A 27,249-nucleotide genomic window follows, 5' to 3' on the forward strand; every position below is an offset into this window, starting at 1 on the left:
GTAGTGCTTGCTTGCACGATGCACCTTTTGTGTTATTACCTTCTGTATGATTATTTGTTAGTTCTGATTTGCACTTAGTTCCTCCGCTCTTAACAAATCTCGAGGACGAGATTTTCTTAAGGGGGTTTAGAGTTTGTACACCCCAAAATTTAACCATAATTTTATTAAGTAAAATTTGGCTAGAAATAAAAATTTTGAATTATATTAGGTCTTTTATTTACTTCGGAACCTTTTCTATTTCCTATTTTAAAAACATAATTCTCTCCATATAGATTTTTTTAATATGGTGTCTTTGGTTGTTTTCTTACGTCATTCCATCTATATTTTAAATAACAGTAGGAAATATTTTTAGAATAAAATTTGCCACAAAATAATTCTTTTAATAGCATTTTTCAATCTCTGAAATGCTTTTGTTACACTAAGAACCTTTTAAATAATTCTTTCAAAATTCCACAAAAATTATGAGAGGTCAGGTGATGCCTATATATCACTTTTATGCAAAAACCTAACGTGGTATTTCGAAAATTTTGAGTGAAACATCCTCTTTTCAATTATATCCCTTTCAACTATAACCCTAATTTTCCTAGCTCTAATAATTCTGAAATTTTGCCATCATATAGTCCTTCCAGCTAAACCCTTAGGTCCAGAAGATCAGCCCCATTTGCATCTTGGAAGTCCACCAAATTATTCCTCCGAGTTTGGGTCCAGAAGTGCATTTCAATATAAGTTGCACTAGCAAGTTTTCCTTTTTCTCAAACCAACTACACCATCATCTCTATCATCCAAAGAGACCCCATCCTGCCAAGTTTCACTTCCATGAAATATTTCTAAATGCCTCTGGCATTCTGTCGAACACCTCATGTGCATGACACAAATTTGCAAGCTCATAAACTTGCATTGAGCACTTACTCATTTGATCAAACCACCTTATCCATAATCTCTGTAATCCCCACTTGCAGCACCCTAACAAGATTTAGCTTGATTGGACCACTGTAGCCTACCCTGGCATTTGGTCGAACACTCTGCTTGCGTCCGGAGAGCGCGGCCAGAGCGCGTGAACTGCACTCGACGGCGCCCGAGCCCCTGCCTCCCCTCTACTGGTTCCCTCGCTCGCCCTAGCTATCCCCTGGTTCATCAAAACGACCCCAAGGCCTGCCGACACCCTCCCCTAGCCGCTAGCACCGGCCAACACCAGCCACAGACTGCCTTCGTCTTGGGCACGCCACCACCATGACGCGTGGCTCGTTTCCGAGCCAGACAACTCACCCTCGCACTAACTGCCACCCACCTGAGCTCCACCGTCCACCACCAAACCCAACCATCCACCACCAACCTCGCCACCGACCGCGCTTCGCCATCAATGGCCTCCGCCGCCGTGTCCCATTTCGGGAAGTGACGAAACCGACCCCTCCTGACTCTCCAGCCCGCCCGAGCCTATCTAAGCACTGCCACCGTCCTCGCCTAACCCCGCCGACCATCCCGTCGACCCCAACGACCTCGCCACCGTCCTCCGTTGCCATTAAAGGCCGCCGTCAAGGTCGGTCGGAGCAGCCCCGGATGAACTGACTTGGCTAGGCTATAAAAGCCACCTCAGGCCCCCTCATGATAGCAGCACCAACCCTCCCTTTCCCTTCACGAGCCTCCCCAAGCACCAAACCGACAGGAGTGGTCGTCCGCTTCAACTCCGACTGTTTCGGCCGCCGCCAACCTCCGGTCGATTCTGACGCAACTAGGGACTCCTCCCTCTCTTTATCTCTACCATTAGAATCTTTGTGGTCCCTCTAACCCACCCCACTCGTCATTTTTTCTCGGGAAGTGTCGTAGGCAAAATCCCCGATTTGGCTCCGCCGGAACATCTCGGGAGAGCTCGCCGCTGGCGGCTACGTCCCTCCCAGAGACTGTTGCGCACCTCCACCTGACCGCTACGAGTCCCTAAGAATGATGGTGCGGTCTTCTTCCGTCGCCATGCCCCCAATCACCGGCGAGGGTCGTCAAGAGCCCCTCCTCCGCTCGGCCAGAGGAGGGAGAAGGCCGGTTTGACCAGGGCCAAACCCGACCGAAGGTCCCCGCGCGTCAGTGACTAGGGCGTGCCTGAGCCATCCTAAGTGATGGCATATTTCGGAAAGTATGCCTCCCTGTCTCGTAAGCGTATTCGTTGCCGAAGCGTTTTTTTTATTTTTTTATTTAAAAACAGAAATTTGACCCAACTTTGACTGTCTCTAGTCCTTAAACCATGACTCCAAATAAATTGATTCTTTTTTTGTTCTCCTTCAAATTTCATCTAGTTTATTTTAGTATTTATTTCAAAAAAAATAACTTTTATGTACTGTTTTGGAATTATGTGGTAACTTCATTATTTCAAAAATAGGAAAATGGAGGGAAGATTATTTTTACAAACTTTTGGAGTGCACCCAACTCTTCTACATCACCAAGGCAAGCATTTTGAACACTTGATATGATGATTGCTTGGTTGATTGCTTGCTAGAATTTTTGAAACATGCCTATGTTACCTCATATGAAATTTGCACATAGATCATCATGCATATGTGATTCCTTGTTAGTATTTTACTTCACCTAAACATGAAATAATGGTGCCACGCATTCCTATGCCTGTTCTGACTAACCTACAGGAAAAAATATTGTCACCAGTGAAAGTGGTCGTAAGGCAGAAATCTCGTTGTGACGAGAATGATCAGTGAGGGCATGTTGGGACATGCCAGATGGTGACCCTGTTGGGTACCACTAAGGAGATATATTGTGCTAATCATTGCAGGAAAATATAAACCTCCTGAGTAGACCGTAGATCGAGTCTTGCTCCGGTAACCCCCATACTTGATTCGTGCTACTACATGTCCCTCCCACAGGTAGGGTATGGTTCAGTAAGTTGTTAACCCCTTTTCCGCACACACCATACAGAGGGCCGCGATGAGGGTTTCCCGGTTCTAGGAATAATGCCAGTCATCGGGTCAGGGCCATGGGTGTATGCGGCTGAGGCCGAGAGGAAGCACCTCTTAGTTAGCGCACGGTATAAATTGTGATCCCATGCAAGGTTGTGACCTCTCCATCTTAGAGTTTTTCTTGAGTGATGCTTTGGGTGATTCCTGACATCAGGAAAGTTAAGCTGGTGTGTGCTGGTTAGGTGTGTTTTTAACCCAAAGATTGTAATGGGAATTAGTCAGCGCCTCGGTGCTGGCTAAAGAAATCCTTTACTTGTGGGTAAAGAGTACAACCTCTGCACAGTATAAAACCTATCTGAATAGCCGTGTCCACGGTTAAAGACTACAGTCTGAAATGGGTCAAGTGTCGGTCTTAGTATTGATCTTGAGAGGAAAAGGAACTACATCAGAAATTGACTAGATTTACGATGGAAGATTGTGATCACTAATGTTATTATAGACTAACCCTTTCTCTTATATTAAATGTTGAGTATCTTTGGGAAGGTTTTACCACCTGGATACTCGTGTTTTTATTTTCTTATAATCCCTTTATCAGGCGTCGCTTCAGACACCCGACTGTGGCATTTATTTTCAAGACCTTTTGAGCATCGCTTAAGACGCCCGACCGGCACATATATGATTTTCTTTTTGGAATTCACTGGACGGTTCTACCGCCTAGAATTCCCTTTGTCTTTGATTTCATTTGAAGTAAAGCCCCTTGCGTGGCGTCGCGAAGACGCCTAACTATGGTATTCTTTTACCTTTTTCTTTTGGGTTCCTTCGGAACGGTTCTACCTCCTGAGGCCCGAATTTAAATTTCTATGCAACATTATGATTTACTTATACCCTATTGATATTAGTTGACAACCTTTATTAATTGTGCATATATAATACTTCACATGATAGCATTAAATTCTTATCATGGCATGGTAGAATATACTTAAAATTAGTTGAATGCATTTTTCCTGCTTTTATTATATTTTTTGTTCATGATGTTTGCGAGTACATTCAAACGTACTCACTGGCTTGTCCCTGGCTATTATCTTGACCAGATTTACGATTCAGAGAGGAGTACTACGAAGACACCCCGCAACCTAGAAAATGGAGATAGCAGCCACGTGAGATAGAAGTTAGCCAGGCCAGTTGTTCCTGTGGGAATGGAGTTCCATCAACGTTGGAGATCGACGAGTCGCTTTCGTCATCCACCACTAGAGATCATTGTTATACTCAATGGGCCTTTATATGGTCTTGTACCCAAATTCTTCTAAACTGGTTGGAATTCTGTATCAAGGAAATGTCCACCAGCAACAGTAATCCTGGGGTTGATGATGACATAAGGGTCATTTGCTGGGATTTTATGTCCTGAAAAACCAGCCCTGACAGCATCCAATCATCTCGGTTGGTGCGGGCTGGCTATTTATAGCCATAACAATCCTGGAGAGGAAATGCTATAAGGGCTTGGAGCCAATCCAATAGCCAACCAACACGTTTCCAACAGTCGGATTTCAAATGCACCCGACAATTTTACTTGAGGAACAAGTAAAGCTGACTCCTCTACCAGAGTATTTCTCTTGCAGCCTAGAAGAATATCTAGCTCGCGAGTAAATATCTCGACGCACTTCTCTTGCAGCCTAGAAGAACATCTAGCTCGCGAGTAAATATCTCGACGCACGAAGAGATTTCTATCGACTCACATGGGATAAGTTTCGGTTAAGCATCATAATAGACAAAAGTCCGGAGATACTTGAACCCCTCTTAATCATACAGTGGTCCTATGACTCAAAAGAAGGAAATGAAACAATGGAATAAATGCTATGTTTTTACTTTGTCTTCATTCTTCTCTGCTTCAATCATTTTCTATTGGACACCTCGCGTATAAATTGCTTCACGTCAGCAACATTTTTAGGCCAACTCCGACACGCATTCTTCTCGGTTGCAAACTCCTCAAAGCTCATCAATCTTCTTTGCAGCTCAGATAACACTCTCGGAAGTTTACAGCAAACTTCTCTGAAGATTATAGCAATCTTCTCGAAACTCCAGGGACTACTTTCTTTCTATGTGCACTAACAAAATTCAGTCCCTCAATGTTTCTGACAACAATATCCAAAACACAAGGGGACATTGGACTGCACCAACTGTTGTTTTTGCTCCATCGTGTCCGCAACACCACATAGCTCCTGCTACAAGTAGATGACATAATTCTCACCATCAGCTCTTCCACCTTTCTGAAATCCATCACCACCTTGCTGCACCGTGAATTCGCCATGACCGATATGGATTCTCTCCACCACTTTCTTGGGATCAATGCATCACAACAGTACCGGTCTCCACCTTTCTCAAGAACAGTATGCCCTAGACATTTTAGATCGTCACGGCGATGTTAAACTGCAAGTTGGTCTCTACGCCCATCGACATCAATGCAAAATTATCCTCTACAGATGGTGTCCTTTACATGATCCTCACTATCGTAGTCTCGCCGGGGCTCTCCAGTACCTCACCCTCGGTCGCCCTGATATATCTCCTGTTGTTTAACGATGTTGTCTGGTCACGGGGAAGCCCACTACCAGATGGTGAAGCGGGTTCTTCGCTATGTTCATGGGACCACACGCCTTGGCCTGTCAGTTATTTCGGACGTCCCATGGCAATTTGACGTCATACTAGGACGCAGATTGGGCTGGGTGCCCAGACACCCACAAATCTACGTTTGGCTTTGCAGTGTTCCTCGGCTCCAACCACGTCAGCTAGTCGTCGAAATGCCAGAACATTGTCTCGCAATCGAGCGCTGAGGTGGAGTACAAGGGCATTGCCAACGCCCATCGTTGAGGTTGTGTGGCTTCGACAACTTCTCACCAAGATTCGTCGGCCGTCGCCGTGCTTCGGCAACTTCTCACCGAGATTTGTCGGCCGCCGCTGCGCCACGTGTTCCTCAGCTCCAACCACGTCAGCTGGTCATCGAAATGCCAGAACATTGTCTTGCGATCGAGCACCAAGGTGGAGTACAAGGGCATTGCCAACGCCCGTCGTTGAGGCTGTGTGGCTTCGGCAACTTCTCACCAAGATTCGTCGGCCGCCGCCGCACCACATGTGACAACGTGAACGCCATGTATAGCCACGTGTGACAACATGAACGCCATGTATATGTCAAGCAATCTCGTTCAGCACCACCGCACCAAGCATGTGAAAATCGATCTTCACTTCGTCCACGAGCATGTTTCCCTCGGTGAGTTCATGTTCTCCACGTGCCGAGCGCGTCGCAGTTTGCCTATGTCTTCATCAAAGGCCTCCCGAGATCAGAACCAGGTGCAGTGCATGGACCAAATTTTATTCATTTGTTAAAAAAAAGGGGCGGGGGGATTTCGATTCAGAAAGCTACAAGTTTCAATCGCGTCACCATTTTCTTTCACAGACGATCCAACTCACCAACACTCTTTCGGCCCACAGCAATACAGGCGGGATTTACAGTGGTCTTGATGGGGATGGGCCATCTACAGTAGCTTCAGTATTTTCAGCCGCTCCTCATGCTCTGGCTCAAGCTTCGGGGCCGAGTAGCTGCCGTGCAGATCTTCCACTACGTATTCCTGCATGCGAAAAAGAATGAAACGAATTCATAATCTGAAAGAATGATGCTGCCCCGGGAAATAGCTCGACCAATGTGAGGCGGCCTCTTGCCTTTGTGAGCTCTCTTTTGGTCAGGATGTGATAATGTCTCTGCCAGATCCTCTGGACGGCCATAGTCGCCGCGAGGAAACCGTATGCAATCCCAAGGATAGCGAACACGACGATGAAGAGCACCACCAGGGCAAAGCAGGCCTCCAAAGAAGCAGGGAGACAGTCCAGGATGCCCCAACCATAGCAGCAGTTCCGGCACCCAACTAAGCACGGATCTTGGTTGTCGTTCAAGGACGAGCAGTGCACTATCAACCCGAAAAATCCAAGCAGCACAAAGAAAACCACAACCCCTTGAACATCAACAGATAAAACGTTAGGTTAATTCAATAACAGCAGTTTTATGTTGCTGTAACCAAAAGTTTTGCTGACTAATATAAATGGTACATATGCATCATTATGACAGAAAGGTGTTATTCCAATACCTATGCAGTAGTAGAACGGTATTGGATGCTTTGACAAGATACGATCCCAACCATCACTGAAACTATTCCGGAAACTTCCGTCCCTGTCTAGAAAGTATGCAATTGCACTAATGATAGCAATAGTCTGCAGAAAATGAAAATATATGCAAATAATTATTTCCCCTGCCTGAATTTGTACTGAAAAAATGCCCTAATATTTTAATAGTACATCAGTATGTGTATTCTGAAAATAAAAAGTGCATTGGCATTGCTTGGAGAGCGAAATGCCAATGATAAGAATCATTCCGTTCAAAAAAATAATTTGTATTTTGTGTTAGTTTGTACATTAAACATGTGGTATCAACTTGTATTTCGTGATCATTTGTACATGAAACCTGCAGTTCCGTCAAATTTACTCAAGATCTAAATATGCAAATTTTGAATAATGCAACTACTATTCCAGATTCAATAGATTGGTGTTTTCATAGTTTAACTGAAGTAGGAAAATGTAACTCTGAATGCCTCAGGGGGGCATTTTCTGAATTATATTGTACAGACTTATTATGTATAAGTATTCCCAGTTGTGCAACAGTACTAAATAAGAGCATCTTTAGAAACAAAGATATTGGATTTCATTTAGTGAAGAAAAGGCATTAAAAAAGAAATATTTTCAAGTCTTAGAGCTTACAATTTGAACTGCAAGAAAACCAAGTATAACATCTCTTGCCACGAAGAGCCGGAACTTTATTTTGCGCCATGAGTTATCTTCCAGAGTTTCCACTCGAAGATGGAACTGAGCTTTGCATGTTGTGCAGTGTGAGAATGCAAATCCTTCCTACAAAGTAAGCAGGAAAAATGGGAGCAGCATTTAACTACATTTCCCAACCATAATGAATATATCAACAGAAAAAAAAATTAGAAGGCATAGCATCTAGTTAGGACTTAGGAAATCCTTAATACAAGGGGAATCATAAAGCTCAATAAAGTACAAGTTGAACCTAAAGATTCTAATAAAATATTCCAACAGTGATGTGCTAAGCCTTCGAGCAGCACGATTTCAACCTAACCCTCCAAATTAAGCTGAATGAGAATAGTTTGCAGAGATGCAGCTTGACTCCTAATGGATATCGCGTTGCCAATACAAGTCTAAAGCTGATAACATCTTTGCAATCTCAGAAACTGCCACTTGAAACAAGATTAATGAGGCTAGGTGGCAGGTTCTGATCACATTACTACCGCCAGAGAAAAAGAAACTCTAGCTTGCAATTTTCTCCTCCAATATACGGTACATTTACTTTGTTTACTTGTACTTTCTCTTTTCTCTTCTGGGTTCTCACAGGTTTCTGTTAGGTTTCATCTCTAGCCTACTCCAACTTGGTTGGGACAAAAGGTTCTGTTGCTGTAGTAGTACTCCACGTACCAATATGACACTGCGTGTATTTTCTCATGTTCTCTAGGTGAAACTTTTTCTATATCCAACTGGTGTCTCGATATGGTGGTTTACACATATAGCATAATGCTGGCTGTAGATTCGGAACATTTAGAGAATGTGCAGCTAATCGTATTCATGTATGTTGGGGACATATATACACAGTACAGACAGGCCTAGATTTGTCCTCCAAGTTCATATCTCGCAATTAAAAAAAGAGATAGACCAGGAGAGTTAGGAAGGAAACGATCCTACGTGATCGCATGTGAGTGGTCGGAACATGAACAACGTGAAATTGTCCAAGGGGCACCTTTTCGCGGACAAATGGATATCCAACTCAACATGCTTGTGCGGCGATGATGAATTGGGTTAGCTGACAAGTAGACAGCATAGACACTGTCACAAAACATCACGGAGGCCTTGTCGATGGTGCAGTGGAGCTCACCAAGTAGTTGACAAAGCCAACAACACTCCGCCATGGCATTGGGGACCGCTCGATATTCTTCTTCGGCACTAGAATGTTAAACCATGGGTTGTCATTTGGAGGACCATGACACCAAAGAGTCGCTGACATAGACGCAAAAAAAAAAGATGTAGAGTGGCGAGTATCCGGGCAGCCGGCCCGATCAGCACCGCGCTAGGCGGCAATGGCGGTGGAGGAGCTACCAGTAAGCTGAAGACGTGAGATGTAGTGCTACGAAGATTGCGAAGCAATCTCTTGATCACCCCCCAGTGAGCATCTCGTGGAGCATGCATGTGCAAACAAATTTTCTGAACAATATATGCAATGTCCCGTCGTGTCAAGGTGAGGTATTGAAGAGCTCTTGCAATACTTCGGTAGAAGGTAGCATCAGACAAGAGATCTCCAGAGGCAGCCGAGGCCTTGGGTTTAAGCTTGTACCCGGTTCAGAAAGGCACTGGAGACGTCAAGCTGGTATACCGGCCAATGGCAAGACGCACACGGGACCGAAGGTCTCACCAAAGTCCACACCAGCATGTTGTGTGAAGCCACATACAACCCTGTGAGCTTTGTAGCAATCCAAAGAGCCATCTATTAAGCTTGTGCAGATATACCCACTTGCCGGTGGCGATGTTGGCGCCACAAGGACGAGGCACGAGTATCTATGTGCAGTTAGCCTGCAATGCATTGAACTCATCATGTATCGCAGCACACCATGTGGGGTTGCGGATTGCAGCACGAGCAGGGGAGGGTAGCAGAGACAGGGAGATAAGAGGCTTCACCGGTGGCGGCGGCAGTTCGGCTAAATAACCCCATGACGAGCACGCATGGCTATGGTGTGCACGAACACGTCGAAGGACCACAACCCCAGATCACGCGTCGGTGCAATCAGCATGGGGGGTGCAGACGGCGAAGGTGACGAGGCAACGAGCTTGACAGCAGAGCTGGAGGTTGTCGTGGTTGGCGCAGAGGCGCTGCTGCCCAAGCCAGGGTCGGTTGCTGCCATGGCAGCCGAGTTGGGCGAAGCGGCCAACCAGTGGGCGGGACAGGGGAATCCGCTGCGGGGCAAGCAAATTCACTGTGATGACAGCCGAAACAGCCGACCCAGCAGGCGAATTCACTGCATGTCCCTCCTTTCTGGAGGTTGTACCCCTGATGTCTTCCTGTTCAATGAAATGAAACACAAATTCTTTTGCGTTTTCTTGAGAAAAAAATATTGGAAACCGAGAACACTCTTTATAAGTGAAGTCCATACATCACACAGCACATAAGAGCAGAGGGAAAACTAGCTTGAGAATCTGATTGTTTAAAGGGTGAATGAACGTGCTTCCCCAATCTACAAGCATGATATCTCATAGACGGGATCTTATTATAAGAGAACTCGAAAGACAAATCGTTTTTGAGAGGGCGTCATGTCCTGGATGCCCAAGTCGTTGAAGTCAAAGCTCGGAGGTGCTAGCAAGAAGAGACTAAGGCCCGTACACGAGGGCATAAAGTTCGTCCAGGCAATCACATCGGAGAATCACTGATCGTGTATGCAAGTCCATAATAGAAAAAACATATTTGTCAAATTTTAACGGTGGCAGGATTCTGAGGAGTGAAGTAACAAACAAAAATCAACTTTTAATAAGATTATGAGTGATGACGACATTGTGAAGGTGAAGTAGAAAAGAACAAATGGGAAGGGAGGTGGTACCGGTATGGGTGATCAGAAGGGAGTCGGCATTAGCAACGATGAAGCTAGGGGTGGAAAAGAGTGTGGAGTGAGAGAGGATACCGAGGTTGTTTGCCATATGCGAGGTGCCAAGGGACCAGTTGGACCCGCCGCCTTGAAGGGAGAGGTTGTTGAGGGCGGCGTGAAATTGTGTCTGGTCCCATGCCGTTTGTTGGGCTTGTGGTGGTGAAGGACCGTAACCCTAGTAGGGAGGAGCGAAGGCAAAGCCCTGCTGTCCTAGCTGCGTGTCATGGCCATGTGGCAAAGAGAAGCCGGGACAAGGCCCGAGTAGAACGGCACCTGGTACGTGCCTGTTGGGTGGCCATGCCTGGAACATGTCAGATGGTGGGTAGGTATCGGTGATCCACGCTGGCGTTGGAGCGGCTCGCGTGTCAGGAGCCGCCGGGTTGGAGCTGAACGTAGTTTGGGATGGTTTCTTCTTCCCTCACTTGCCGCAATCACAAGAGGAAGGCGCGACGGGATAGGAAGCAGGCGAAGCAATGGGCACGTGGCAAGAGCGATTAGCGACAAGGGCCACTACACATGGTGAGCGCCATGGGCGAGGCGAGGTTCTTACTAGAGTAGGGTGCCGCGGGCACAAGCAAAGGTGAGGTTGGTCAAGTTGATAGTGGTCGAAGTTGCCATTGAGCCCATTGATGAAGGCGAGCAGCATGTCCTGGTCGACAACGGGAGAGCCCGAATCACGCAGTGTCTCAGCAAGACACTTGAAACGACCGGAGAATGCGGTGATGAACAAATCACCTTCGACGAGATTGTGGAACTCTCGTTTAGTGAAGACGGAGCGTTGGAGGTGATTGTCGAGGAAGAGGGAGGTGATGGCGGTTCACACGTGCTCGGCTGTGTCAGCAGTCGATCTAAGTCCACTTAACGTCACCGAGCATCATGGCGCCATCAACGGAGCCGTTGACATGGTTGGTGAGGCCAAGCTTGCGTTAGGTGAGGTTGAAGGTCTAACAAATGGAGAAATTCAACTTGACGAAATCAAGGGTGGTGGTGACATGGTTGAGGATACCATGTGGACTGGGAAGATTTGGAGAATATACAGCCCATCGTATTCATGTATGTTGGGGACATATATACACAGTACAAATCAACCTAGACTTGTCCTCCAAGATCATATCTCGTAACTAAAAGAAGAGATAGACTAGTCACGTCACTTCACCAGCCACCACCACTGCCCTCCGTCGTCGCCCCGATCATGGCGAACTACCCGCTCAACCCAGTGCCGTTCCTCCCACCGGGCTTCGCCGTCGAGCCCGGTCCGGCAGATCGTCTTGTGCGCAGCGGCATGGTCGTCGGACCCATTCCGCCGCTCAACCACGACTTCCTCGTCGTCGCAGAAGCCAGCCACTATGCCCCCCTGCATCTCCACACGGCCATCCGCACCATGGTTCAAGGTCTGCTTCATGAGTCCCAACTTTTTACCACTGAATCTAGCGATCATCCTTTCGGCATTGGCATATTCGGATTTGTGGATTCATTCATGAGGGACGCTGCGGTTAATACCCCTCTTGAGCTTGAAGATGAGGATCTCCTAATCACTTTTGTGCCGCACAATGAAGCCCTCAATCGTCGCACCACCTCTTTTGGCCCCGAGGTCTGGCTCATGTTTTTCGGATTTCCCTACGATTACCAAACAAACTACTACATCACCAAAGCCCTGGGTGGCTACGGCTCTCTCGTCAGCTGGTATAATCCAAGGCAGGACAGGAGGTTCATCTTGCTCAAGGCCCACTTTCTGCGCCTTCGCCTGATTTCAAAGAGTTTTGTAGTCTAGCAATTGGGTGGTGCGAGGGATTGCTGGACCGTGCAGATCACCATCTTGAGGAGCAACTATTGGAATGGCCTGCTGCCTGAGGTTCTCCCTGCTGGCGAAGAACCACCCCCACCTGACAGCAATCCACATCCGCAGTTTGGACCTGAACTGACCGCTGAGCAGCTCTACCAACAGCAGGTCCATAACTGGTTGGTTCAGAACGGTGCTCCTCCTGCTGACAACGCGAACCATGGCAATGGGCCTCACCAGAACAATGCTGGTTGGGGGGGGGCATGGCCAATTCCTCCGGCTCCTCCATTGCCGCCCCTCCCCCCACACCTGGTCAATTACCAAGCCTGGTTGGTTGCTCAAGGTCTAACAGTGCAGCATGGTCTTGTCCCAGAAGACAACATTTCTGATAATGCTATGGAAGATACCTTTTCTTCTGATGATGATAGCTCTGTTTCTGTTGGAGATGCTCTGCTTCTGCTACCTGTCGCTGCACCTACCACCCAACAATCTGAAGCACACGATTCAGTCACAGTTTCTGTCAGTCTGCATAACCAGGGCATACAATTCGGCCTGTCTGCACAAGGCTCTGAACTGATCAACCTCCTCCTGTCGGATCCGATACCCAGGCAGCAACTCAACACCTTCATCTTCCATGCCCTACGCCCAACAATCGCCACAATTGGACCTTGGAGCAATGGTTACGGTATGCAATCCCCCAACTTGGAGGTTTCTGTCTTGGTCTCTGCTGTTGACAATGGCATCACTCTTGCTCAGCTGCCTCTCCCTCCAGCTTCTTCAGTAGTGCTAGAAGAAATCTTTAACAATCATCAGCAGTTATCTTTGCCAAGCAGCAAAATTCTCCTGAGCCTGCTCCAACCGAAGCTACATCTCTGCTAGCTGCTCAGCCTCTCGGGCACACCAGTTTTAGTCCACCTCGGTCGACTGATCGCAACCCCAGGATTGCCCAGGGCACGCTTGGTCTCGCTGCAGTTAGCTCCATCATTGAACCTGCTGGCCCTGTGGTGACTCATGGCCGTAATGCTCGTGCTCCTGCTCACATTTCCACTGCTAAAGTCCGTCGTAGCAACCGGTCCAATAAATACAATGGCTTCAACATCAACCAAGTGACTGATGCTCGCCCTACCATCTCTCGGGTGATGCCACGGCTGATGCCTTCGATTGGCTCTTCCTCCTCCGCCCAAGAGACGCATTCTGATGATGCACCACCCACCCCAGTGCATGTCCTTTAGGAGATTGGAAGCAATCGATGTGTTGTCCCTGCTACTGAACTTACTGAAATCCTCAATGCAGCTCCTGAACCTGCGTCCACTTCGACTGCACGCACAGGTAATCTGCTCGCTGACGATTTGGCACCTGCTGCGCCTTCTTAACTACCAAAATCAATCCTGGAAAAAGCGCTGCACCATTCGGTGGATCAAGTTCGGCGATGAAAATACGAAATTCTTCCAGGCAGTTGCCACTGAAAGATATCGCCGTAACATCACCAGCTTCAGAAAAGATGATGGAGCTCTTGTTGATAATCATTCGGGCAAAGAGGCACTCCTGTTTCAAACTTACACTGATCGTTTGGGCACCTCGCGACTGACAGAAATGAAGTTCAACCTTTCAAACATTGTTCAGCGCCATCATGATCTGGACCAGTTAACTGAACAATTGCACACGATGAGATCGATGCAGTAATCAAAGAAATGCCGACTGATCGAGCGCCCGGCCCTGATGGTTTTAGTGGAGTTTTTCTCAAAGCGTGTTGGCCTATCATCAAACAAGACTTCTATAACCTTTGTGACAAATTTCATCAAGGTGAATTGAACCTCACAAGTATAAACGATGGCCTGATAACCCTAATCCCAAAAACCAACTCACCGGAGAATGTGAATGACTACAGACCGATCACGCTGCTCAGTTGCTGCCTTAAGCTGATCACCAAGCTTCTCGCCAACCGCCTTCAACATGTCATTTTAAAAATCATTCACACTAACCAGTATGGTTTCATCAAAGGGTGAACGATACAGGATTGCTTGGCGTGGACCTTCCAATATATCCATCAATGTCACGCCTCTACGAGGGAGATTATTCTGCTCAAACTTGATTTCACCAAAGCCTTTGACACGATTGAGCACGCACCCATGTTAAACATTATGAAGCAGATGGGTTTCAATGACAAGTGGCTATCTTGGATAAAATGCATTTTCTCCACGGGGCGCTCATCGGTTTTACTAAATGGTGTCCCGGGCCGTCAGTTTCACTGTCGCACCGAGGTGTGACAAGGTGACCCGTTGTCCCCCCTGATCTTTGTGATCGCAGCCGACCTCCTCCAAGCCGCCATCAACGATGTGTATAGACAAGGCAAGATCCAACTGTCATTCCCTTTCACGGGACAAATGGACTACCCGGTGATACAATATGCGGACAATACAATTTTGGCCATGCATGCATGCCCTCGTCAAGCAGCTATCGTAAAAGAGATCCTCACGGACTACGCGTCCTCCATCGGCCTCCGGATCAACTTCCATAAATCCACGCTCATCCCGATCAATCTCTCCCAGGAATCAGCCCTTGCCCTCGCACGTTTATTTGGCTGTTCGGTTGGGTCTCTGCCTTTCACCTACCTTGGACTACCCCTTGGCACGACCAAGCCCACCGTCCTGGACCTTATGCCACTTGTTTGCAGTGCAGAACGCCGTCTTACATCAACGATCTCCATGATGTCCTACGGGGGTAAACTCTCTTGGCTTAATGCAACTGTCGCGTCCCTCCTCATCTATGCCATGTGCACACTCAAATTTCCCCCAAAACTGGTTGAGATGCTTGATAAAATCCGAAGATGCCTTTGGACCAAGAAAACTGAGCAGGGTGACAAATGCAACTCTCTTGCGGCCTGGGATATGGTTTGCAAGCCCAAAAGGCATGGAGGACTTGGGTTATTAACATCGAAATACAGAATGATGCACTGCTTATGAAATTCCTGCACAAGTTCTACAACAAGCTCGACGTCCCCTGGGTTCATCTTATTTGGGACACGTATTATACGAACAAAATACCTCACGCAACAAACCTGGTTGGATCCTTCTGGTGGCGCGACATTCTGAAACTTACACCCACCTTTCGAGGCATCACGCAAGTCTGGGTAGTCTCAGGTACGACTACTCTTATTTGGAAAGATCTTTGGGCAAGTGACGTTCTAGAATCTTCCCATCCCCATGCATTCTCCTATGCCATGCACGAAGACGAGTCAGTCAAAAGTTTCTTGGAGAGCACGGCACTGTCGGAAACCTTTCATCTGCCCCCTCCCCACAGGCCTTGGACGAGGTGCGTGACATCCAACTGGTCTCCTCACACATGCACCCGACCACGTCAACGAATGACATCTGGCACTACACCTGGGGCAAGGCAGATTACCGGCCCACTGATTACTACAAGTTCTATTTTAGAGACGCGAACGCCCACCCAACATTCTCTCTGCTCTGGCGTTCTCACTGCATCATGCGGATCAAGGTTTTTGGATGGCTTCTCATGAACGATAGATTGAACACACATAACATGTTGAAGCGACGCCACTTTGACATTGGCAATGACCACAGTTGTTTGCTATGTGGCACTCCAATTGAGGAGACACTTGATCACATGATTTTTACTCGCCGTTTAGCAGATCTTGCTGGCAAAAACTTGGCATTGACTGGCCCTCATTCACCTGCCGCCTCCAACTGCTTCAACATGGTAAAGAAACTTGGGGGCGCCCGCTCTTCTTTGACATATTTCTAGTGGCTGCTTGGAGTCTGTGGAAGGAAAGAAACAACAAGCATTTCAGAAGAATTGCTCCAAGCATTGAGGGCTGGATGAGAAGATTTAAGGAGGATTTTAGCCTCCTCCAACATAGGACTAAGGGTGCTCACCCTACCTTTATTTCTTTCTTTGTTTCTGATCTCCCCTAAAGTAGTTTTCTTCTTCTCTCCCACCTAACACAGCAGGAGCCTCTCCTACTGTCATTCCCTCAAAAAAAGGAAGAAAACCTGATCGCATGTGATATGCTAATATTCTTACACTAGCAGTGGAAAGCAAACTACGGAACCTATAATAGTGTCTCGGAGCATCTATATCTATACCAATATAATAAGAAGACCCAAAGGGACAGACCCAATTGATCTTGGTCATACATCTGTGTTAATCCAACAATTCGTATCGTCCCAATGGTGAGCACCACACCATGTTTAACGTCCTAATTACCCACCACTGCCATTGGTTCTAGTTTCACATCTCCACAGTCAAATGATGTCAGCCTAACAAGCAAGATACCTAAAGACCTCCCATAATTTTCTCAATTCCTTTCACGCTCCTTTCTCCCCTCACACCACAAATGCCGACACATCGCTTGCGGATCACCGTCCAGGGTGAGCCCATATGTCGCCTCGAGTTCAAAGTTCGCCACGCTCCCCACATTAAAGCGCAGCGAGTACTGTCAGAGCGCGTAGCCCTCAACCTCACTGCCACCACTGCCTCCTCCCCCTACTGGTGGCACCACCCTGTTGTGCCCTTTCACATCCTCTGCCACGCCCATCCAGATCCGTTTGTCGAGAAGGGTCAGAAAGTCACTCCCGGTGAGCTCGCTGGCACCAGAACATCACTATCGTTCTCCTCGTTCTCTAGGCCAGACCTCACGACCACCCTCCTATGCCCTGATGCGCTGAGCAATCCCTTCGACAAGCAGATCGAGGTGGTCCCACAGCGCCAAACGCATTTTGCCAGTTGCCTGATTTGGTTCAAAATTGAAATATATTAAAGAATCGGGCATTCAAAAGACAAGATAGATGATTATCGCTGTATATTTTTCCTCATTATTTGCATATTGATTTGTTGTGTTCGTGATTGGCACGCATAATCGGGTTTGCCCAGCGCCTTCCACTGCTTCATTTTTCCTGCTTTCGTAGTTTGTAAAACCGTAGTTTCAAATCGATGAAATCGAAGGAGCTCTCTTCTATTTATTTAGGGGAAAAAATCATGTTTGCCCAAGCCTCTTGGTAAACCCAACTTTTGCAGGCAAAAATTGCTTGTCGTTGATGTAATCTGGCAACCGATATGTCCATAGGGTTCTCTCAATCTGTGAACCATGCACGACATTTGCAGCTGATCGCGAGCGAGCCCTCGTGGTGGGGACAAAGGTAGCATCAGTACCAGGGTTGCTTTCCAGAAGGATACCTACGATTCCTATGTTGTAAACACATGTCATCATTCTATCTTCAATTCTTCATGCCGACGTTAGTTGTGGAACAATACCTTTTTTGGAAGAAAAAAATGGTTTAGCGTTCATTGAGCTTTGCTTTAGTCTTTGGTGCATCTGTGAATTTAAACATGGTTAGATGTGTAATTGTTTGTGTTATGTTTTTTCTCCCTTGAAAATGTCTGATGGGGGAACAAAGAGTAGAGCATTTGGTGAGTATAGCATTAATGAGCATGGCTTTCGTAAGCGAAGTACTAGGCCAAACGAATCACATACCAGTGAGAAGGCATACCGATGTGCCTCTGAAGACATGCATATGTTTGGTCCAATTAGAGATGGAGCAAGTAGTATTGTGCGATAGCTATTTCTATACCACTTCACCGAATTTTTAGCTTGGTTAAGATAAAACATTTTCGACAAGGTGCACTTTTAATTGTCAGAAATGCAGCTTACAACCACATTGGTGCATACTTCTGTTTTTTTTAGATGAACATCCCAATAAGGGTGTTTTCATTTTTAATCCCCTAATAATTGTTCCTTCTACTTCACTGAACTGAACATACAAAAGAAGATAGTGAGAAATTGAATTCCTATTATTTGTACCTACACTCAAATGAAACTTGTGGGGAAAAAAATCTGCCCAGCGGACGAATTTGGTCTACATTGCACAATAGTTTCCAGCAAAGAACATGTGTTTTTCCTTTTTCCATGATTGGGGATATGTGGTGTTATTTTCTACTTTTCGAATGGGAAGTTGGGAACATGTGGACAGATCATTGATGTGCTCCGAGATTCGCTATACACAGTTCTGAGTTGCAGTGAGCAAATTATCTACAAGAACACAACTTTATCTAAAAAGGACTATTTAAATATATATATTCACTTTCTGGACCTTCCATTTTTGGGATCATTGTCTTCTTGATTTTTGGGAAACAGAATCTACATTCTTTACCTTTCAAGGTGTATGTGCACATGAAGCCGTACATGTCACAATGATTGTGAGACGGAGCACCAACAGTTTTTTGTTCAGTCCGTGGGCATGTACCGAGATGTCTTGTGAACATAGAAGAGATTTGATAGTGGTATCTCATAGCACTTCCAGAGATGTATAAGCAGAGCACACAGCAGTTTTAATTATTGGTATACATGTGCTTATATGCTTAATGTTGTTTTTGTTGTCGTTATCTCATTTCTCATTTTTATATGCACTCACTTTGATCTTCAATACCAAATAAATACAATAAAATATATTAGATTATGGATTTAATGATATTGATTTGATACTGTGAATGTGATATTTCTTATCCTATAAACTTGGTCATATTGTCTCCTTCGATGCCCTTATAAATTGATCACTAAGGTGATGGATAACAGAGTAGCTATTTTTGCTGACAAGCTTATCAGCAAACACCAGAATGCTTTCATTAAGCACAGGAATATCATGGATGGGATCCTCACTCCATGAGGTGCTACACCACACTCATCAAAAGAAAAAGATTGGTGTGGTACTTAAGCTAGATGTTGAAAAAGCCTATGACAAGATAAACTGGGATTTCCTCCTCGATGCCATAGTAATCGAGGGTTTGGGACTACTTGGTGTGGCTGGGTGAAAAAAATCCTCAGTAATGGTACAGTCAGCATTAAGCTAAATAATGAGATGGGACCTTACTTTCAGAGCTACAAAGGCGTTCACCAAGGCGACCTCATTCCCCATTTTTATTTAACCTCGCTGTGGAAGCTCTGTCTAAGACGATTCGCAATGCTCAAAAGGAAAAAATGATTACTGGACTAGCTCCGGACCTCATTGAGAATGGCATAGCCATCCTCCAATATGCTGACGACACAGTCATCTGTTTTGAACATGATGAGGAGGCTGCTGTTAACTTGAAGCACCTCTTATATATTTTTGAACTCATGTCTGGTCTAAAGATAAACTTCCTTAAGAGTGAAATCCTGTGTGTGGGAGGAGATGATAATGTACTAGCTTCCTATGCTGATCTTTTCAACTGTCAAATTGGGCACTTCCCGATGAAATACTTGGGAGTGTCGGTAAGCTACTCCACCTTGCGTAGCCTGGACTGGAGTTTTGTAGATGACAAATTCCTCAAATGTTGTGAAACATGGATTGGGAACGCTGCATCCTCGGGAGGAAGACTTGTACTCCTAAATTCCTCCCTTTCTAGCATTGTTTATTACTACATGGCTATGTTTTTGCTTCCTAAGATGGTGATCTACAAACTTGATAAACATCGCAAAAAGTTTTTCTGGCAAGAAACCAACGGCAGGAAACGTTATCATCTTGTGGAATGGACCAGAATCTGTAGATCGAAGAACAAAGGGGGTTTGGGGGTGAAAGATCTCCGTAAGCATAATATTAGCTTACTTACTAAATGGTGGTGGAAACTCAAGACACAGCAAGGGTTGTGGCAGGATGTAATTCGAACCAGGTACTTGAAAAAAAGATACTATAACTTCGGTGAGAAGTAGATTTGGAGACTCGCCGATCTGGAAAGCCATTATGAAAGTTAAGGAATATTATCTAACTGGAAGAGGGTGATCCTATTGATAATAACTCTCCCTTACGGGATAGATTCCCCGAGCTTTACAGCATATGTAATGAGCAGGAGATTACAGTTGCCAAGTTCAAAAACAATGTTAGCATAGATTTCTTCAGGAGACGTCTACACCCTCCACTGATGGATCAGTGGGGGGAAGTCAAGCGGGCGGTTGAATCCTGGGTACTCTCTAATGAGCCGGATCAAGTGAGCTGGAACCTTGGGAAGAGTAAGCGCTTCACAACTAAATCTGTGTACGCATACTTCGAAAAGCATCTAGCTGGTTGTGACTATAGATGGATATGGAAAGCTAAACTTCCTCTTAAGATTCAGATATTCTTATGGCAATTATTCCAGGATGTTGTGCTGACACGAGATGTTATGAAAAGATGAAACTGGGCTGGAAACCCGAAATGTTCCTTCTGCACAGATAGAGAAACCTCGCAACACCTTTTCTTCACCTGCCCAGTTGCCAGGGTAGTCTGGAGAACTGTTGGGTGTGTCCTGGGCACGGGTTTATGTCCTGACAATTTGTGGCAATATTTCTCCTGGTGCTATGTCTTCTTACCGGATGGATCTAAGTTCTATACCTTTGGCCTTGCTGCGATATGCTGGGCTATGTGGAACCGTCGTAATCGGGCCCCATTCGAACATAAGAAGCTAAAAACTCCTTTTGATGTGGTTTTTTCTGCATGTGGATATCTGAATTATTGGGCAGGTCTGATGGATGGAGTTGATCGCGAGGCAATGGAGCACGGCGCCAAGATGCTCAAGACCAATGCGGCTACCATCATGAGGATCTGTGCCACCCCAGCTGAACCAGCGATGGACTGATGAGTTGCTGCTGTACTATCTTCATCAATAGCATCCTACCTCCCCAACTGTTATGTTAGACTTTGATCTTTGCCCCTGCGTGGGCTTTTGCTGTCTGCTCATCATGTGAGCTTTCCCCCTTTTGGAGACTTTATGCTGGTACCTTGGTTCGTGCTGGTTAGGATAGTTGGTTTTAGATGGTACTGGGTTTTCGCCCTATAGTGAGCTGCTCGATGACGAGTGCTCACGGTGGGTTTCCCAGCGGTGTCTTGAACTCGCTTTCCCCTTTCCAGCTTCCTTTAAAAATCAGACGCTGTATTTCCGTTATGTTAAGTAATGGAAAGGGGTTATGCCCGGTTCAAAAGAAAAAAGCTTGGTCATATTTCACAAATATAACTTAAGACAAAACTATTATGTGAAGTGTTTTGACAGAGAGAGTATATGTAGCTCATTCACCATGTAATAACTAAGACATGACAAATGCACACGATGAGAACTTCTTTCCTGGCCACTCTAGTCCGACTACATACTCTATAACTTAACAGACTCCATGACCAAGACTTTTTTTTCGAGAAAACGCAAGAGAGCTTGCATTTCATTGCTTTGGAAAGAAAGAGAGTTTCAGTTACAATCCTCCTAGGAGGCAGTTACAGTGCCCAATAGCACATCAGTGAACGTCCCAACTTTGTGGTACGATGGCACGAAGCCCTAGAGCGCCGGCTCTGGCCCAGAGGGCGGCCTGTCCTTGATCTTCGTGAGCAGGTCATTCGCCGAGGGCCATCCTCGGTTGAAGACACAATCGTTACGGTACTTCCAAATCATCCCTGGGACGAGGAGGGTCGCGGAGGCGAGGCCCTTGCGCATGGGTTTGGGAGTGTGCTGCCGCGCCGTGTGCCACCAGTCATTGAGAGAAGTCTCGCTGTCGGGCGGGGCACAGGAGAGTCGGAGCCAGTGCAGCACCTCGTACCAGATCTGCTGGGCGAAGGGGCAAGCGAGGATGAGGTGGTGTATGGTCTCAGGGTCCTGGTCACAGAGGGGGCATCGCACGGGGTGCTGTAGGCCGCGGCGGGCGAGGCGGTCGGCCGTCCAACACCGGTCCAGGTGGGCGAGCCAATGGAAGAATCGGACGCGCGGGGGCGCCCAGTTCTTCCAGGTGCGCTTCCATGGGACGCAGCCCGTGGAGCCATTGAAGGTGGCGATGTAGGCCGATTTGGTGGAGTAGACGTCGCGGGGGTTCCACTTTCAGGAGAGGCGGTCTGGCTCGGCAGAGAGGGTCGTGCGGCTGATTGTGTGCCAGAGCTGTAAGTATTGCCCGATCTCATGGATGCCAATCGTGCCATGTATGTCCCGCGCCCATCAATTGGCCTATAATCCATGGGCGACGGTCCTGAGCTTGCAACGGCGCTTGGGAATGCATGCATATAGGAGCGGAGCGATCTCGCCAACGGAGCGCCCATCGATCCATCGGTCTTCCCAGAAGAAGGCCTGCATGCCATTCCCGATTTGCATGGTGGTGGATGCGAAGAAGAATGCATGCTCCTCAGCGGTGAACTGCAGGTCGAGGCCAGCCCACGCTCTGGTGTTGTCCGTGCGGCTGAACCACAACCATCGGGTGTGGAGCGCGAGGCTGGTCCGAGCGAGATCACGCACGCCGAGGCCGCCAAGCGAGAGCGGGCTAGCAACGCATTGCCAATAAACATGGCAGTGCCTGCCATTTGCTTCCGCGTGCCCGGCCCACAAGAAGCCTCGCTGAATCTTCTCGAGTGCCTTGATGGTCTTGTTGGGGGCGCTAGAGCGAGGAGCTGGTGGATCGGGATCTCGCTCAGGATGGCCTTGACTAACGCGAGGCGGCCGGCCTTGTTCATGAGATGCGCCTTCCAGGTGGGTAGCATGCCGGCCGTTTTGTCGACGACGAGCTGCAATTGTGCGACCGTGGGGCGGTGTGGCGTCAGGGGGATGCCCAAATACGTGATCAGGAACTCGGCTAGGGGCAGCCCAGTAGGTTGACAGCGGGCGCGGCATCATCGGCAGAGCACCGGATCAGGGTAGCGGAGCTTTTCGAGAAGTTGACCTAGAGGCCTGATGCGCGGTGAAGAGCAGTAGGATGCTCTTGACGGCCGTGATGTCGCCAATGGTGGGGTAGCAGTAGAGGATCACGTCATTGGCATAGAGGAGACAGAGGGGACCAGGGCCGGGGGTGCAGCCACTGCAGGACGCCCAATCCCGTCGCGCGGCGGAGGAGGCGGCCCAGCGTGTCAACGGCGAGGACGAAGAGTTGTGGCGACACGGGGTCGCCCTGGCGGAGGCCACACCTGTGCCAGATGGTGGGGCCGGGGTCTTTGTTGATGAGCACCTTCGTACTAGCCGAGGGGAGCAAGATGGCCAGCTAGTCCAAGAAGCGGGAGCCGAAGTCGTACTGGCGGAGGACATCGAAGAGGAACGGCCAACTAATGGTGTCAAAAGCGCGAGCCAAGTCCAACTTCCGGAGGACGCGAGGGGCGCCGAGCTGGTGCAGAAGGCACACGACTAGTGCACGAGGACGAAATTGTCGTGCGGGCTGCGGCTGGGGATGAATGTGTTCTGGCACGTGCTGACGAGGCTATAGAGCTTTGGCGCGAGGCGGAGCGACAGGACCTTGGCAAAGATTTTGGCGACGAGGTGAATTAGGCTTATGGGCCTAAAGTCGGCTAGGCCACTAGCGTCTGCGCGTCGGGAGCAAGGTGAGGAGCGCCTGGTTGAGGGAGCAAAAGCCCCGACCACGCATCTCGTAAAGCCGCTGGAAGACGTCGACGAAATCCTGTCGGACGATGGACCAACACGCGCACAAGAATTTGGCGGTGAAGTCGTCCGGGCCGGGAGCTTTCCATGAGGGGAGGTGTTTCACCGCCTGTCAAATTTCCTCGGCGTCGAAAGGGGCGTCGAGGTCGTCGAGGTTTGTGGGCGTGATTAGCGCGAAGAGGTCGAGACCGCACTCGCGAGGCGTCTCGCAGCCGAGCAGGACGTCGAACTGTGTGTATGCCGAGGCCACCATGTCGCAGGGGACAGAGATCGAGGCGCCGTCCACAGTGAGGATGTGGATCCGATTCTTCTGTCACCAGCACGTGCATTGCCGGTGGAAGAAAGATGTGTTGGCATCACTGTCCTTGAGGGACGCAAGACGAGCGCGCTGTTGGGCTATGGTGTGCTCAAGGGAGGCGAGGCCAAGATATGAAGCCTTGATCTGCCGCCGGAGCCAGTCATCATGCGGGGACAGGAGCCAGCACTCCTGCGCCGTGTCCAGCCTGGGGAGCTCCCTGGAGATCGCGAGCTTGAGGCGGACATTGTCGATTGTCCTCAAGCTCTAGCTAGTAAGCTTGCGCGCGGTAAATTGCATGCGTCGCATGAGCCGCCGGAAGGGGTCGTCATCGTGGATAGAGTGCCAGGCGGCCGCCACGATATCGTGCAACCCGTCCAACCGCGTCCAGAGCTCCTTGAAATGGAACCGTCGATGGCCCGGCGGCACCAGTTTGCAATCAAGCAGCAAGGGGCTGTGATCGGAAACGATGGAGGCGAGGCATCGAAGGTGACATTCCCCGTGCAGAGGACGCGGTCTAGGTGCACGAGGGCTCGGGGGGTTGCTTGTTGGACTCCTCGAAATGGAACCGTCGATGACCAAGACTCTTCAACTAAATCAACTCTATAACCTAAAGTTTGATTAGTATATTTCCTGATAATTAGGGCATTGCACGTGCAAATGTTACTAGTATATTGTAAGATAGATAGGAACCAATTCCATCTGAAAATCATATGGAAAACGCAACTCTAGAAGGGACAGTACCTTCACAGACCTCCAATGGTCTAGGCATGAACGGTGAACAAACTGCTGAGTTCCCTTGCACATGCAAGGTGATATTAGCTCATCACCTGCATAAAAATGGAGTCACGTAAAATATGGAAGCTTAGAAATTGTTGACCTGAAATGGACAAACTGTAGCACCCAACCAGTATGTGTTTTCCATATAATAACTACAACCCTAACTATAAAAAGCAGTATTGGCCTGTTGGCCTAATGTACAGCCTGAAGACTAAACAGTTGAAACAAATTACACTATTAGGTCTACTAAAACATAATCGTGCAAAAATTATACTTATTCCTGCTAGAACTTGAACCAGTTCGTTTAGTGTTAGCTTTAGGCTTCAGACATCGCAATGTGATCATGGACCTTCTCTTGTCCTATTTATGATGCAAACCTTCAATTAAAGCAAGTGCTGCAAAACAAAACAAAACAAAAACTGCTAGCACTGCGGGTTCGATTCCCGCCGCTCGCCCGCTTAATTTATCAAGTACTATGATAAAAAAAAGTTTAGTCTAGTTAACTGTTTAACAACTTATATTAAATTAAGTATTAATTAGGTGTACAATTCAATGCTACCCTAATCTACTGGCACACATCCTATGACCTAAGCTTTGCCTATTGGGTTCCATTACAGAGCAAAGATCACAAAGAGATTTTGGATTAGTTGAAAGATGCCAAACAACTGAGTACATGTAACCACACACTTTCTTCTACTTGCTGCAGTCAGACAAGAAGCAAACTAGACATAGACAAAAATCATTACCAAATTGAACTAAAGCAATCAAATTGACACAACAAAAACTGTATCCCCTATACATAGGATGATCATCAACACAACAAAATAGCATCTCCAATGCATAAGATTGTTACCTATCTCCGACTCGGCCTCAAGGCAAATGCGGCAGCATGCGGCATAAGAACCATCGGTCTCCTCATCCTCAATCTCCAGCACGGTCACGGTTGCCGGCTGTGGTGGCGAGAGCTGGGGCAATGAGCCTGACTGATCTTTCCTATCGAGGAGAGGGTCTGAATCACTCATGATCGTCTCTTCCTCGCTACTGTCCATCCGCCGCAGATGTCCTCTAGTCTAGATTTTAGCCAGTACAATAATGTCCGTCGATAGTTTCAATAGCTAGGTAGCGTTTGCATACAACCTCACAAAACAGGTAGCATTGGCATACGGAGTCTGAAATTACACAAAGAAAATTATAATCAGAATGGGAACAGCTTATGGCAATTCCCGGTGGAACCACTAATTCGGTACAAACTCGTGGAAATCTAATTGTATTCCAAAGAGTGTGCCTGAAAATCGACCCCCAAAAATCCAATAAATCCCTACCAAAGTGCGTCTCACCGAGACGCATGGCAACATCTCAAATCTCAAGCACTAATTTGGGCAAAGGCCGAGACCCCAAGCAAAATCCCCCACCGATCTAGTCGAACAGAATACCGAGAAAAATGTAAAGGGTCAAGAAAAACTCACCACGAGAAAGCCGAATTCCAGATCAAGAAGACCCAAGAGATGAACAAACGATGCGATAAATCGTCAGCGCAAACGGAACAAGAAGAAGAAGCCCTACCTAAATCCGGCGTTTGCAGCTTTCCTCTCACGGGAAGGCTTGGAAGGGGTAAGATTCTCCGTGAGAAACAGCAAGGAAGCGGACGCGATAGTACCAAACTTGAAGGTCGTAGTGCACAAAGCGGTGGAATTTTCTACGAAGCACCTCCCTGAGAAGATATCAAATAACTTTTCTTTTATTTTATTCTTTTTTTTTCTAAATAATAAAGATTGGGCATTTTAGATCTGATTAATATCACAAAAGCCAGGGCGTAGGATGACCCCTACAAAATAAAATTATATTAACAAACATACTAATCTTCTTCTTCATCTAATTGTACACTGTCCACCGACAATTAAAATTGAACTGAACCAACAGTAAAGAAAGATGAAACTTGCGAATGCTTTCGCCATATCAGGCTTTGAACTTTTGAAAACCGCAATAGTCACTCTCCTTTTGAGACGAGATCTAAAAATCGTTGAAGCAGCATCGGTTGGAACATCACCCCACACAAAACAGCCTTGAAATCTGTTACAACCCTCGAATAAGAGATTGTAAGTAGATTCATTGCATCCATGCATCATGTTAATTTTTCCTTAAAACTTGAAACGAAGGTGACCAAATCCTAGCACTTTGAAATTCAAATAGGTCCAATAAAAAATATTGCATTCAATGAACCCAAAATGCTCTTCATTGATATTTGATATTTTTGGCAATGGTTTTGATCCAGACTAAAAATAATGATCATTTTTAAGCAATAATTTGGGCACTGAATTTAAATCATATTGTATTTGAGTTAAAGGCTAAAATTTACCATTAAATATTGGTTGTTTCAAATATTCTGGAATTTGT

General features: G+C 47.0%; 1 protein-coding gene and 1 long non-coding RNA gene across 3 annotated transcripts; one reads left to right on the forward strand and one right to left on the reverse strand.

Annotated features, from left to right (window-relative positions):
* Positions 1-1,155: 1,155 nt before the first annotated feature.
* LOC123154190 (uncharacterized) lies at positions 1,156-4,770 on the forward strand. The gene is made up of 2 exons (XR_006476714.1): positions 1,156-2,125; positions 2,369-4,770. It is a non-coding gene; the product is annotated as an uncharacterized lncRNA (long non-coding RNA).
* A 1,472-nt stretch (positions 4,771-6,242) lies between these two features.
* Positions 6,243-26,674, reverse strand: LOC123154189 (uncharacterized). Of its 2 annotated transcripts, none has more exons than XM_044572973.1 (7): positions 26,419-26,674; positions 25,709-26,024; positions 24,820-24,905; positions 7,695-7,841; positions 7,028-7,151; positions 6,606-6,895; positions 6,243-6,514 (listed from the first exon to the last, which is right to left on the reverse strand). In XM_044572973.1, the coding sequence occupies exons 2-7, from the start codon at positions 25,902-25,904 to the stop codon at positions 6,422-6,424; spliced, it is 936 nt and encodes a 311-aa protein (XP_044428908.1). In that variant the 5' UTR covers positions 25,905-26,024; positions 26,419-26,674; the 3' UTR covers positions 6,243-6,421. The 2 variants fall into 2 exon arrangements, with proteins under 2 accessions (XP_044428908.1, XP_044428907.1); XM_044572972.1 differs by having other exon boundaries at positions 26,322-26,555.
* Between the last annotated feature and the right edge of the window lie 575 nt (positions 26,675-27,249).

Source organism: Triticum aestivum, chromosome 7A (assembly GCF_018294505.1).
Source record: "Triticum aestivum cultivar Chinese Spring chromosome 7A, IWGSC CS RefSeq v2.1, whole genome shotgun sequence".
Lineage (NCBI taxonomy): Eukaryota > Viridiplantae > Streptophyta > Magnoliopsida > Poales > Poaceae > Triticum > Triticum aestivum.